The following is a 14,029-nucleotide window of genomic DNA, read 5'->3' on the forward strand; positions in this document are numbered from 1 at the left end:
TCGACATGTTTTCTGAAATAAAATAGCAAATTTTAGGAGGAAATGCATGAGGATTATGTGTATCGGAAGGGATTAAGCGATATTTGGCGGGAATAGCAAAATTTTTACGTTATATAGTGGAAAGAGAGTCCATATGAAGTACAGGAGATGATAAATAAGGGATTATCTGATTTTAGAAGCGAAGTCTTCTAAAAATAGGGGAAAATACAGTTTTTGATAGCAAAAAATGGTGAAAATCGGGTGAAAATCAATTTTTCCAACTTTTACAGCTTGGAATGTTGAAAAACTATGTATTTGTTCAGGTGCCGAGGTTTGAACAAAGAAATTTTTGCTGCGGGGCCCGGGCCTTGAAATTTTCCTCAGGCCCGGCCCGGCCTGGATTCCGGGCTCGGGCTCTGGCGGGCCGGCCCGGAATTTTACAAGTATGGAGATATTGCTTTGAAATAGTCGGAACTAATATTGATCGGAAATTTTGGAAATTTTCAGAAAAATGAGATTTCCAGTTGAAAATGACTAGTTTTGAGCTGAAAATCTCAAAATCGAGCAATATAAGTGAAAAGATAGTTGCAAGATGTTTGGATCTTTGGTTCAAATCAGTCGATCCCAGCACTTCTCTATATATTTCGCTGTGTATAACAGCTCTAGCTTCGGTTCGAAATGACAAAATTTTTGCTATCGGGCCTTCCGGGCCGGGCCCGAAATTTTACAAGTATGCAAAATTTCCCTTACCATCATCCTCATCATCGAGCCCGTTGAAGTCAGCACCACCGCCGGCTCCTCCCAACGAGGACATGTACTGATTCAGGTCGAATCCGTTTCCAAGTCCACCTCCAACTCCAGCAGCAGCCTCGTCGACCTCCTCATCCTCATCCTCGTCCTTCCACTTTCCAAAATCAACCTTCAACCAGTGAACCTTTCCCTTGGTGGCAAGAAGACGTGGCCACCATTTTGGAGTCTTCTTTTGAATGGTGATCTCGACGACACGGGTGGAGGATCCAGTGTGCTTCACGGAGGCTCCATCGATCTCGTCGAAGAACTCGAGTGTGGTCTCGTACTTGTCAGTCTTGCTGCTTCCTCTGAAAAATTCAAGTTTTTAGCTAATTTATACCAAATTAAGCAATGTTTTCCTAGAAATTATAGTTTTTAGCTCTAAAAATGCTCCAAAACTCACTGGAAAAACAGTTTATTTCCCTCTCCCTCGAGCTTCTCAATCTTGGCATCATCGACCTCGATGGTGATGAAGAGGAGGGATTCGCGTTGGGCCCAGAGAACTTGTGGCTGCTTCGACATGTTTTCTGAAATAAAATAGCAAATTTTAGGAGGAAATGCATGAGGATTATGTGTATCGGAAGGGATTAAGCGATATTTGGCGGGAATAGCAAAATTTTTACGTTATATAGTGGAAAGAGAGTCCATATGAAGTACAGGAGATGATAAATAAGGGATTATCTGATTTTAGAAGCGAAGTCTTCTAAAAATAGGGGAAAATACAGTTTTTGATAGCAAAAAATGGTGAAAATCGGGTGAAAATCAATTTTTTCAACTTTTACAGCTTGGAATGTTGAAAAACTATGTATTTGTTCAGGTGCCGAGGTTTGAACAAAGAATGCACAAAAGGTTAAAAAATCGCATTTTTTTCTGAAATTTTCGAGAAAACAGTGCTTTTTAGGTGTTCAGCAAGCATTTCTATGTGTTTTAAGGAGGCAAAATGACTCAGAAAATATTTTTTTCCGCGAAAAAAATATAGGAAATTCTTTTTTTTTTTCCAAAATTTCATTATTTTTCCAGCTAAAATCCTACTTTTTTCATTTTTATTGGTTTCTTAAAACGATTTCCAGCTAGTTTTTGCAGAATTTTTTCTCTTTTTCAACAGAAAATTTGTGTCATCAATTTCCTAATCGAAAAATCGGATTTTCAATCGCAAATCGATGAAATATACATTCTAAACATGCTAAAAACGGATTTTTGATGCAAAATTGGGGTTTTTCGACGATTTTCACCCCTAAAATCACCATGGAAACGCGGAAAACACGATTAAAAATGCAGACAAAGATTTCAAATTCGAGAGCGTTCTCCGTTTTCGTGGCGAGACCCATCCCGGAAAGTGCGTGCGCCTTTAAACGAGCCACGCGTTCCGGGTGCATTTTCCGGCGATTTTTAGCTCAAAAAAGCTCAAAAAATCGGAATTTCAATGTTAAAATCGACGAAAATGATGTTAAAACCCGTAATTTTCATGTTAAAATTGCCTAGAACCCCTCAGAATTGGAAAATAGAGCTCTGGAATTTTTTGAAAATTTTTTAAATTTTTTAAAAACTCCAAAAATATATAAATTTCCAGATGTTCAGTCTCGCATGGGTGTCCAGGTCGTTAAACCATCCACAAGGCAAGCGAGGGCTGCTCTCAACGCTGGTATGCCTCATCTGTGTGGGGATTTTGGCGTTTTGCGTCTCCACAAGCCATTCTATAGGTATTTTAACCCTAAAATAACCGACATTTTGGGATTTTTCAGTTATAATGAGTGCAATGTGGATTACAATCTTTGCATTTTGCTCTCAGTTCGCCTCGCTTTACTCCATGTCGATCACTGATAAGCCAACGCATAAATTCAGCTATGGGCTCGCGAGGGTCCCGGTTTTGGCCGTTTTCAGTACTACTGTAGGTAAAAAAGACTGGGAAATTTGAATTTTGGGGGGTTTTCAGACGCTAGCCCAGCTGTTTTCCATCTTTTTGTCGAAAGAGTCGTTCGAGCACTTGCTATCGCCGGACCATCATGGATCGCATGACGCATCGGCCGCTCATGAGCATGAGGTGGAGGAAATTGGTGGGTTTTTAGTTAAAAAAAAACGCTAAAAATAGTGAAAATTCAGTCTAGAATATGAAATTTGAGCTCGGAAAATAGAAAAATCGCTCATTTTTATTCTGAAACCATCAATTTTGAACCTGAAAATAGCTGAATTTTAGCTAAAAATTCTTATTTTAAGATAATTTTTGGACATTTTGAACTTAAAATTAGCAAAAATTCAGCGAAAATGATCAAGTCTGCACCTCAAATTAACGATTTTTAGCTGAAAAAACCCTATTTTGAGGCGATTTCTGAACCTAAAATCGTTGAAAATAGCAGCTCTCGAGCTAAACTTCGCTATTTTGAGTTATAAAATAGCTGAAAAATCACCAAAAAGTTCGATTTCGAGCCAAAATAGCCGATTTTCAGCTGAAAAATCGGAAAATAGCCCATTTTTGCTTTTAAAAGCTCATTTTGAGCTGATTTTCGTTTTAAATTTTTTTTTTCGTTAAAAATTGTGATTTTTGTGTCAAAATTTACTTTTTAAGCTCCAAATAGTCTCAAAAATCGCATAAAAGTAATGAAAATTACCAATTTCTAGCTGAAAAAATCGAAAAATAGTTGGTTTTTAGCTCTAAAATCTCATTTCGAGATGATTTGTGTGCTAATAATTGAGTTTTCGGCATATTTTTGAACTAGTAATAGCTATTTTCGAGCAAAAATTACCGATTTTTAGCTTTCAAAATCTAAAAATAGTTGGTTTTCAGCTCTAAAATCTCATTTTAAGCTGATTTTGGTGCTTTAAATCGTTATTTTTGTTCCGAAAATTGAATTTTCCCACTTTTAGAACCTAAAATTATCGATTTCCAAGCTAAAAATCCGAATTTCCAGGTGGAGGATGGCCTTATTTCGTTGGCTCCGCCGCCACCTCCGTTGCCCTCCTGCTCTCCGCCTACGCTCTCAAAAATCAGCCCTTCCAACATGTTCTCACCTCGGCGACGGCTTCAAGTCTTCAGGAGCACGCCGCCGATTTGTCCCATGCCGTCTGTTTTGTGATTCCTGGACTCTCTCGGCTCCTACTGCCACGTATCAACTCGATGGTACTGTTGGCGGCGACGACGAGTGGACTTTTGATGCTTTGCGAGCATTTTAAGTGAGTTTTAAGCTTGAAAATGGGGGAATTTGAGGCCGAAAATGTTGAAAAAGTGGTATTTCGAGAGCCAAAAACCCTGGTTTCATCAATATCTAGCTGGAAGAACCTTTAAAAACTCTGAAAATGACTCAAAAACCTCGATTGTCCATCATTTTCCTACTAAATAAATGGCTCAAAAAGATCTTTTTCCATTATCTTCTAGCTAAAAAAGCTATAAAATGGCTTTGAAAGGTCCAAAATGGTCCAAAACGGCCAAAAATAGTTTTTTTTTTTCTGCTAAAACGGATCATTTTTAGCCTAAAAGTCACAATTTTCCAGCTAAAAAACTCATTTTCAGTCGAAAATTTCTTCAATTTTCCAGCTACAAAGATCATTTTCAGCCTAAAAACCTGCATTTTTCATCATTTCCTAACTGAAAAAAGCTATAAAATGGTCTAAAAAAAACCAAAAATAGCTTTTCCCAGCTGAAAAATATCATTTTTAGCCTAAAAACTGCTCCAATTTTCAAGCTAAAACAGTTGTTTTCAGCTTAAAAACCTCTATTTTTCTAATATTTCCAAGCTGAAAAAGTTCATTTTCAACCGGAAAAAACCCGATTTTCCAGCTAAAAAACTCATTTTCAGCCTAAAAACCTGCATTTTTCGTCATTTCCTAGCTAAAAAAAGCTGTAAAATGGCTCAAAGAGGTCTTAAATGGTCCGAAAAGGCCAAAAAGTAGCGTTTTCTGCTGAAACATATCATTTTTAGCCTAAAAATAACTTTTTTTTTCAGCTGAAAAAGCCATGAAAATAGTCGAAAACAGATTAAAAATGACTAAAAACCTCGATTTTTCATCAATTTTCCAGCTAAAAAGCCATTTTCAGCCGAAAAAGCTATAGAAATGGCTCTGAAGGGTCCGAAATGGTCCAAAACGGCCAAAACTAACTTTTGTCTGCTGATAAACTCAATTTAAGCCAAAAAATCGTTCCAATTTTTCAGCTAACAAGCCATTTTCAGTCGAAAACTTCTTCATTTTTCCAATCTGAAAAAGTCCATTTTCAGCCTAAAAACCTGCGTTTTTCATCATTTTCAAGCTGAAAAAGTCCATTTTTGGCTTAAAAACCCAATTTTCCACCCAAAAATGCCATTTTCAGCCTGAAATTGCTAGAATTTTCCAGCTAAGAAACTTATTTTCAGCCGAAAATATCTCCGATTTTCGAGCTAAAAAGGATTTTTGGCCTGAAAATCCCTATTTTTCGCTATTTTTCAGCTGAATAAGGTCATTTTCAGCCAGGAAATCCCAATTTTTCAGCTAAAAAGTCAATTTTCAGTCACGAAATCCCGATTTTCCCACTATTTTTCAGCTAAAAACTACAAAAAAATGGCTGAAAATTGTCCCAAAACCCTAAAATCCCCTATTTTCAGACACGATTTCGCGTGGGCGGACCCTGTGTGCTGTCTGATTCTCTCGGTTGCCGTGTTCTCTACAATGTGGCCCCTATCCACTTATACTGGAATGATACTGCTCCAAACGACGCCCCCGCACTTGATTAATCAAATTGATCGGTTCGTTTTATTGATTTTTTGGGTATTCGAAGCTGAAAATTGGATTCTGGGGCTCAAAAACTAATAAAAACGCTGAAAAATTCGATTTTTAGCCCAAGAATTGATGAAAAACCCTAAATTTCCACTCAAAATAGTGGATGTTTGCCCTTTTTGGACTCCAAAAATGCCGATTTTTGTCTCAAAAATCCCCAAAATTATGGATTTTTGAGCTTTATAAGCTTTGAAAAAGCTGGCAAAACGTCGAAAATTGCGATTTTTGAACCCAAAATTGCTGAAAAACCCTAAATTTCCACTCAAAATAGTGAATTTTTGCGGTTTTTGGCCTTCAAAAATGCCCATGTTGTCTGAAAAATCCCTGAAATTATGACTTTTTAAGTCTCAAAATCTATTGTAAAGCTAAAAATGCATATTTTTAGCGTTTAAAAAATTCCAGATGCCTATCCGAAGCGTCCCATATCGATGGAGTACTCGAGCTGAAGAGTGGAAGGTTTTGGCAGTTGGATTTTAATCAATTGGTGAGGGTTTTATAGCTGAAGTGGAAATTTCTAATTTTTGAGCCAAAAAATCGAGTAATTTTGATCTGAAAAAGTAGAAAAATGGTGAAAATCGACAAATTATCAATAGAGCGCATTTGCATTTTTTGCTAAAAAATACCCGTTTTTGCTTCCAAAGCTTAATTAAACCTAATTTGACGCTTAAAAACCAGATTTTCATGTCCAAATATCGCATTTTCACCGTTTTTGAGCAAATTATCAATAGAGCGCATTTGCATTTTTTGCTTACAAATGCCTGTTTTTGCTTCCAAAGCCTGAGCAATCCTCATTTGAAGCCGAAAAACCATATTTTCAAGTTCAAATATTGCATTTTCGCTCCATTGAGACTGAATTTTTAGCAAATTATCAATAGAGCGCATTTGCATTGCTTGCTTAAAATGCTCATTTTTGCCTCTAACACATAATTTTAAACATTAAAAAATCTCAAAAATTGAAAATTTGAGAAATCTGAAAACCTGAAAATCTGAAATGTGACTTTTCAGGTGGGTACTGTAGACGTGCGTGTCCGTCGTGAAGCCGATGAGCAGAATGTGCTTGCTCATGTCACAGAGAAGCTGTCGTCAGTAATTACGGTACTTACCGTACAAGTGGTCAAGGATGCGGCATGGTCGGCAGGAGAAGTACAGTACTCCAATGGACACGTTCATAACGGAGGAGGTCATGGTCATAGTCATGGGGCAGGAGCGGAGGATCATGGGCACTCTCATGGGGGACAACAGGACCATGGACACAGTCATGGGGGAGATCATGGGCATAGCCATGATCATGGATCTCATGGGCACAGTCATGGAGGAGGAGAAGGAAGCCATGGACACACTCATGATGGTGTCGTTTATCATTAAATTTAGGATCTTTTTTTTTTGTGATTTTCTGGTTTTTTTTTTTGAATTTTTGGGGTGATTTTGGGGGATTTTAGAGTGAAAAATTCGAGAAAAATCGTTTGAAAATGGCTGAAAATGATCTTACAAGCATGAAAATTGGCCTAAAAATGTCTCGAAAATTTTGGTTTTTTTTTGGAATTTTGTGTTGATTTTTGTGTATTTTAGTGATCAAAATTAACTGAAAGAAGTCCAAAATAGCCTGAAAATGACTCTTTTTTTATCCAAAAAATTTGATTTTTTTTTGAAATTTTGAGACGTTTTTTTGTGGATTTCAGAGGTAAAAATAGGTATTTTCAGCCTAAAAACTGGCTTAAAATAGTCCAAAATGGGCTGGAAACGGCTCAACTCTACTGAAAATCGTCTGAAAATCACTCAAAAATTCAATTTTTATGTAAATTAACCGTTTTCAGCCAAAATTTGCGATTTTCTGACTGAAAAAATCGATTTTTTTGCTTTTTTTTTTTCCTAAAGATGCCCCAAAGTGACCTAAAAATCGACCTTTTCGCATTTTTCGCTATTAAAAATTTCCGTTTTTCAGCCAAAAATTCGATATTTTGGTATTTTTTTCGAAAAATTCTTCAATTTTCAGCAAAAAAAATCACCTGAAAATGGCAAAAAATTCGATTTTTTCAATTTTTTGTTCTGAAAATTCCGATTTTTTGCATGTTTTTCCCCTGAATATGCCCCAAAAATGACCTAAAAATCGATTTTTTGCTTTTTTTTTCTCTAATTCTCTTGTTTTCTGTACATATCCGGTCCGTCCCACAGTACATTGAAATGTATGTAATTTATTGATTTTTTCCGCCTGTTTTTTCCCTTTTTTTCTAGCTGTGATTTCACTTTTTTCCATTGATTTCCCAAAGATTTCTCTCGATTTTTAATTTATTTTTTTGATTTTTTTTGAATCTATACATGACTTTTTTCAAGAAAAATCCCCAAAAAATTGGCTTAAAACGACCTAAAAATGGCTGAAACCATGAATGTTTTTGAGGTCAAAAATCGATTTTTCGATTTATTTTCGAATTTTTTTGAATTTCCCGCCAAATCCAGATCCAAAAAAAAAATGTTCCGAGTCATCGTTCGCCACGCCCATCAGCAATCGGCTGCTCGTCAGGCGTTGATCGAGAAAATCATTCGAGTCGATCATGCTGGAGAACTGGGAGCTGATAGGATCTATGCAGGACAGCTGGCAGTGCTGCAAGGTGCTGAAAATACTGAAAATCACTGAAAAATTGAGACAAATCGACCCAAAAATGCTGAAAATCGATAAAAAATCCGAAAAAAGACCTAAAAATCTAGAAAAATCGACCGAAAAATGTTGAAAATCGGGTTTTTTAGCCCAAAAAGATTGGTGGCCTAACTTTTTTAGTTTTCTAGGCCATGGCCGAGTTTTTTTGAAATTCTAGGCCACCAATTTTTTTCCAATTTTTAGAAAAAAAAATTCTGAAAATTTTGAATTTTTTTGGAAGAAAAATTTCTTTTCGAAATTTTTTTTAGCGAAAATTCAAAATTCCCATGGCCTAGAAAACTTCCTCTTCCAGGCAGTTCGGTCGGCTCGGTGATCCGAAAAATGTGGGACGAGGAGAAGGAGCATTTGGATACGATGGAACGTCTGGCGGCGAAGCATAACGTGCCGCATACCATATTCTCGCCGGTTTTCAGTGTTGCCGCCTATGCTCTTGGTGATTATTGATTTTTTGATTTTTTGAATCGATTTTTGACCCGAAAAACCAAAAAAATCGAGGAATTTTGACCTAGGAACGTTAAAAAATGGTGAAAATCGACAAATTATCAATGGAGCGCACTTGCATTTTTTTTTCTTAAAAATGCCCGGTTTTGCCTCTAAACATGATTTTAAACCAAAAACCATATTTTCCATTCCAAATATCGCATTTTCGCTCCATTGAACCTGAATTTTGAGCAGATTATCAATAGAGCGCACTTGTAAATTTTTTGCTTGAAAATACATTTTTGGCGCTAAATTCGATTTTGAATCGTTTTTGAGCATAAAATACAGAACATACGGCATTTTATATCCTAAGAATTCAATTTCGCTCCATTTTTAGGCAAATTATCAATAGAGCGCACTTGCATTTTTCTCTAAAAATGCTCATTTTTGCCTCACAAACAAGATTTGACGCCTAAAACCGTATTTTGGGGGTCGAAAGATGCATTTGCGCTCCATTTAGACAAAAATTAGAGATTTTGTCAATAGAGCGCACTTGCAATTTTTCCTCAAGAATGCAATTTTAGTGCTAAATTCGATTTTGAATAGTTTTTCAGCATAAAATACCTATTTTCAAGTCCAAATATCGCATTTTCACCGTTTTTGAGAAAATTATCAATAGAGCGCATTTGCAACTTTTGCTAAAAAATACCCGTTTTTGCTTCCAAAGCCCTTCGAAAACAAATTAGACGCCTAAAACCATTTTCTCAGTCCAATTATCGCATTTTCTCCGTTTTTGAGCGAATTATCAATAGAGCGCACTTGCAATTTTTGTCTTAAAATGCTCATTTTTGCTTTCAAAACCCTCTCAAATCTAATTTGGCGCCTAAAAACGATATTTTCCTAGTTCAAATATCGCATTTCCTCCATTTTTGAGCGAATTTTCAATAGAGCGCACTTGCATTTTTTTGCTCAAAAATGCGTATTTTTGCCTTTAATACATTATTTAAACCCGAAAATGCATATTTCAAAGCCCAAGTATCGCATTTTCGCCGTTTTTTAGCAGATTATCAATAGAGCGCACTTGCGTTTTTTCGCCTAAAAATGCTCAATTTTGCTTTCAAAGCCCTTCTAAACTATATTTGACGCTTAAAAACTAATTTTGGATGTCGAAAAATGCATTTTTGAGCAAATTGTCAATAGAGCGCATTTGCATTTTTTCCGCAAAATTCAAATTTCCAGGCGTCGGCTCGGCTCTTTTGGGAAAAGAAGGAGCAATGGCGTGTACGATTGCAGTTGAGGAGCTGATTGGACAACATTACAATGATCAGTTGAAAGGTACAGTAATCCAGTGAAACTACAGTAATCCAAGAAGTTACAGTAACCCAAAGTTGAAGTTTTGTAACTCAAAAGATAGATGGTTACAGTACCCCTAGCAGACTACAGTACCCCTACAGTACCCCTACAGTATTCCTAGAAAACTACAGTAACCCTATAGGAGTACAGTAGTCCTTTGGGGATGCTACAGTAATCCAAAATTCACCCCTGGCGATCCTAGATAACTACAGTAACCCAAGCAAACCCCTTTTGTGGTGCTACAGTCACCCGGGAAAAAAGCTACAGTAACCCAGAGAGCTACAGTAACCCTATAGGATTACAGTAATCTATTGGTGATGCTACAGTAATCTATAAAAAATGTATCTTTAGTAATCCTAGATGGCTACAGTAATCCTAGCCAACTACAGTTTCCCAAAATTCTTCCAGAACTCCTCGCCGACGATCCAGAAGCCCATAAGGACCTTCTGAAGATTTTGACACGTCTTCGAGATGAAGAATTGCATCATCATGACACCGGCATCGAGCACGACGGTTTGAAAGTGCGCTCCATTGAGAATTTTTGAAAATTGGGCTTTTTTGGCGCCAAATTTGAAATTTTTGAAAAATTCAAATTTTCAGGCTCCCGCCTACTCGGCACTCAAATGGATCATTCAAACTGGATGCAAGGGTGCCATTGCGATTGCTGAGAAAGTTTAATTTTTTTCGATTTTTTGAATTTTTCAAATTTCCCGCCCTTTGTATGTATTAGAATATAGTTATTCAACATAATAAAGATTTTGAAGCTTTTTTGTTATTTAACGAAAAAAAAAAATATTCAAAATTCCGGCTAGAACTCGAAAAAACAAGGAATTTCGAGATTTTCTCAATAGAGCAGGTTTGCAATTTTTTGAAATTTTGAAATTTAAAATTCCCTCGCTCACCCCTCGGCGAACGTGGCCGCCACCGTTTTCCGCGCGATTGGCTACCTCCTTTCACCCTGTTACTCCAGTGACGTCTTTAGCGTAAAGGATAGTGTTTTTGCCCACCAATCTATAGGTCGCGGGTTCGACCCCACCTGGTGTAAAACTCTTTTTGCTTCTTTTTGAAGATATTCTAGATGGTTTTGTGGGGGTTTCCTTTTGAAATACATCAGAATTCAATTAAAGCCTTATTTTTAGGAAACGTTTAGTTTTTATTTTGAAAAAAATAAAGTTTAAAAAAGCTAACAAGGGAAGGTTTTTCAGACAACGATTGAAAATTTGCCCAAAATTTGTACAAATGTACTTTCGAACATGCTGAATCCGAATCCAAAAAAATTTTTAGCCCGTTCTCAAAAGGAGCCGAAATATGGCCTCTGAATGTGCTTTCAGTACTGAATTTTGACCAAAAACATGCATTTTTCGAGGTTAAAAATTAGGTTTACAGGGTTTTTTTCGAGTGCAAAACTAATTTTTGAACATTTTTCTACCTTCTGAAACAATTTTTAAACATTTTCAAAAAAAAAATTTTTTTTTGAAAACTTTTGAAAAAATCACCATGGGGTCCCCCACATGGCAAAAGTGATTTTTTGAACATTTTTTTGGGCTCAAAAAATTTCCAAAATCTGATTGTTGTTAGAACTTTGACAGTTCCTAATTTCTGAAATATCGCTTGAACTTAACTGAAACCTATAGAAATAGGTTCAATTCTTGTATGTGATCGATTTGACAGTACTCCACCTCAAAAAGAGCAAAATTGATCAGTTTTCAGAGGCTGAAGCTTTCGTTTTTAACGATAGGATGATGTAATGCCCGGTTAAAAAGACTATTTTCTAACTTTTCATCAAACTCTCATGAATTTTTTTTTGAAAACTTTTGAAATTAATCAAAAATTGTCATATAGTGCCTAGGGGGGCAAACTTGGAATCAAAAATTAGTTTCAAAAAAAGCAAAAAAAAAGTTTCACCCCAGTGGGGTTCGAACCAGCATAGTCAATCCTAATGAGTCACCCTCTTACCACAACACCACACAACCGATCTTTTCTTCTCCAGCGGAATTGGTAGAGAAGGAAGCCGAGATCGGCTGCGTGGAAAAATCGGCCCAAACTTTCAGACAAAGTTTTTCGGCCTGGGAGTGAGAACGAGCTAAAAATTTTGTCGTCATCGTATAGAGCATGTCTTAAACTATAAGTATGCAAATTTTTTTAAATTTTGGGCAAATTCTCAACCGTCGTCTGAAAAACCTTCCCTTGTAAGACCTATCAAAATTGTTTAAAAACAGTGATACAAGAAAAACGGTTAAATGTGTGTTTTCTAATGTTTTCTCAATCAAGCGAGTTTGCAATTTTTGGAAATATTGAATTTTCAAAATTTCCCTCGCTCCCCCTCGGCGCCCGTCTCCACCACCGTTTTCCGCGCGATTGGCTTCATCTTTTCACCCTTTCACTCCAGTCTCACCTTTAGTGTAATGGCTAGTTGTTTTGCCCACTAATCTAGAGGTCGTGGGTTCGACTCCACCTGGGGTAAAACTCTTTTTGCTTCTTTTTAAAGATATTCTAGGTAGTTTTTAGCTAGTTTTCTGGTATATTTCGTTGCGAAAATTCAGAATTCTGCACAATTAAATGGGAACAAAGGTCTTCAGCGAAGCTTTATCGATTTTTGTCATTTTTTGGCAAAAATTGGTTTTTCGGCGAAAAACACACATTTTTAACAGAAAACCGGAAAAAATATCACTAATTTCGCTAAAAATTGATATTAAAAATATTTTTTCCAAATTTTCGAATTTTAGCGGCGCGCAAGCGCGCTCCGCTGAACAAACTAGTTTTAAGGTCCCCAAGCCTTCGTTTAAAACAGAAATCTTACTAAAAAACGTTTTGCAGGGAAAACAACAACTTTTTGGTTTGAAAAAAGCCTTTTTAGAAAAACCGGAAAACTTTTTTTTCGGGAAGCTTCTCCAGTGTCCAGTTTTGAAAAGAGGACCATTTAGAGAGGGTCAGAAAAGTGGTAAACACGGCGATGAACAAAAAAGTGTCGGACGTTTTTTGTGGAGGGGGGGAGAAGAGTGGACAATAGAGAACAAAGAAAAACTTGATGGTCCCCCTCTTTTTTTTTTGCGGAAAAAAGAGCAAAAGAGAGAGAAATGGGCATTTCGGATGGTCAGTTGTTTGTTAGGGCGACAAAGTTTTTTCTCCTTTTTGGGAAAATCATCGAAAAATAATTTTTTCGAAAAAAAATTTTTTTTTGAATTTCGAATTTTCAATTTTTTCCCCATTATCAATGTTAAAAACAACGAATTTTCTATTTAAAAAACCATGAATACTAGCTGAAAATCCCGATAAATCGCCCCAAAAAGATCGCCGAAGAGACGCAGAGAGGCGAGAGGGCTCTCGCTTCTCTGCGTCTCCTCGTCTTTTAAAAGGCTCATATCTCAAAAACTAAAAGAGTTATCAAAAAGTTATCAACTACAAAAATGATTGGCATAAAATTTTACACACTTTGATAGTTGACAAATTTTTTCTAGCTTTTTTAGTTTTTGAGATAAAGGACGTTGAAAATTAGACTCTGACATTTCTAGAAATTAGTTTTTCGAATTCCCGCCAAACCTCAAATTTGAAACTTTGAATAATTTTCTGATGTCATATTTTTTGACAACTTTTCTAATGATATTCAGGTGATTTCCAGGCAATTTTCATTGAAAAATACGTTTTTCCGAATTTTTCAGTTTTTCCGAAAAAAATTTTTTTTTTTGGAATTTTCTGTGATTTTAATGATAAAAACTAAAATTTTTCATTAAAATAAGAAAAAAAAGCAGCAAAAAATCCTTTAAAATCGCAAAAAAAAGCAAAAAAGGAGACGCAGAGAAGTCCGGGTACCCGCCCTGCTGAATATCTAGAAATACATCCGAGACTACGGTTACGGTGTCTTTTCTCGTCCAAGCTGATTGAAGACTGTGGACGACATCTGGTGGATGACGACGTCTTCATTCTGCAAAAAAATTGGGATTTTTTGGGAGAAAATAGAGCGAAAATGAGCGATAATGAAGGAATTGGCAATAGAGCGAATTTGCAACATCGAAATTTTTGAAATTTGTTTTTTTTTCCTTCTCTCTCCATCACCCCCTTTTCAGCCACGAAAAGCGCGCGATAGACTACCAC

The 14,029-nt window shown here is 36.4% G+C and overlaps 3 protein-coding genes across 3 annotated transcripts in view; 2 read left to right on the forward strand and 1 right to left on the reverse strand.

The window, feature by feature from the left end:
* Positions 1–1,290, reverse strand: part of CBG21192 — a gene marked incomplete at both ends in the record, with an annotated part of 2,415 nt that extends 1,125 nt beyond the window's left edge. The window contains 2 exons of the mRNA XM_045244584.1: positions 730–1,076; positions 1,172–1,290. Coding sequence (XP_045097233.1) covers positions 730–1,076; positions 1,172–1,290 — 466 coding nt within the window. The remainder of the gene's footprint in view (positions 1–729; positions 1,077–1,171) is intronic.
* A 1,048-nt stretch (positions 1,291–2,338) lies between these two features.
* Cbr-toc-1 lies at positions 2,339–6,876 on the forward strand (the record flags this gene model as incomplete). Its single annotated transcript, XM_045244585.1, has 7 exons — positions 2,339–2,468; positions 2,511–2,656; positions 2,702–2,822; positions 3,675–3,936; positions 5,340–5,480; positions 5,914–5,995; positions 6,517–6,876. The coding sequence occupies 7 exons, from the start codon at positions 2,339–2,341 to the stop codon at positions 6,874–6,876; spliced, it is 1,242 nt and encodes a 413-aa protein (XP_045097234.1).
* Positions 6,877–7,891: 1,015 nt separating this feature from the next.
* Positions 7,892–10,615, forward strand: Cbr-clk-1 (the record flags this gene model as incomplete). The annotated part of the gene is made up of 5 exons (XM_002642749.2): positions 7,892–8,117; positions 8,457–8,597; positions 9,824–9,919; positions 10,346–10,458; positions 10,538–10,615. The coding sequence occupies 5 exons, from the start codon at positions 7,892–7,894 to the stop codon at positions 10,613–10,615; spliced, it is 654 nt and encodes a 217-aa protein (XP_002642795.2).
* Between the last annotated feature and the right edge of the window lie 3,414 nt (positions 10,616–14,029).

The sequence above is a fragment of the Caenorhabditis briggsae genome (genome assembly GCF_000004555.2).
Source record: "Caenorhabditis briggsae complete genome, chrIII, whole genome shotgun sequence".
NCBI lineage: Eukaryota > Metazoa > Nematoda > Chromadorea > Rhabditida > Rhabditidae > Caenorhabditis > Caenorhabditis briggsae.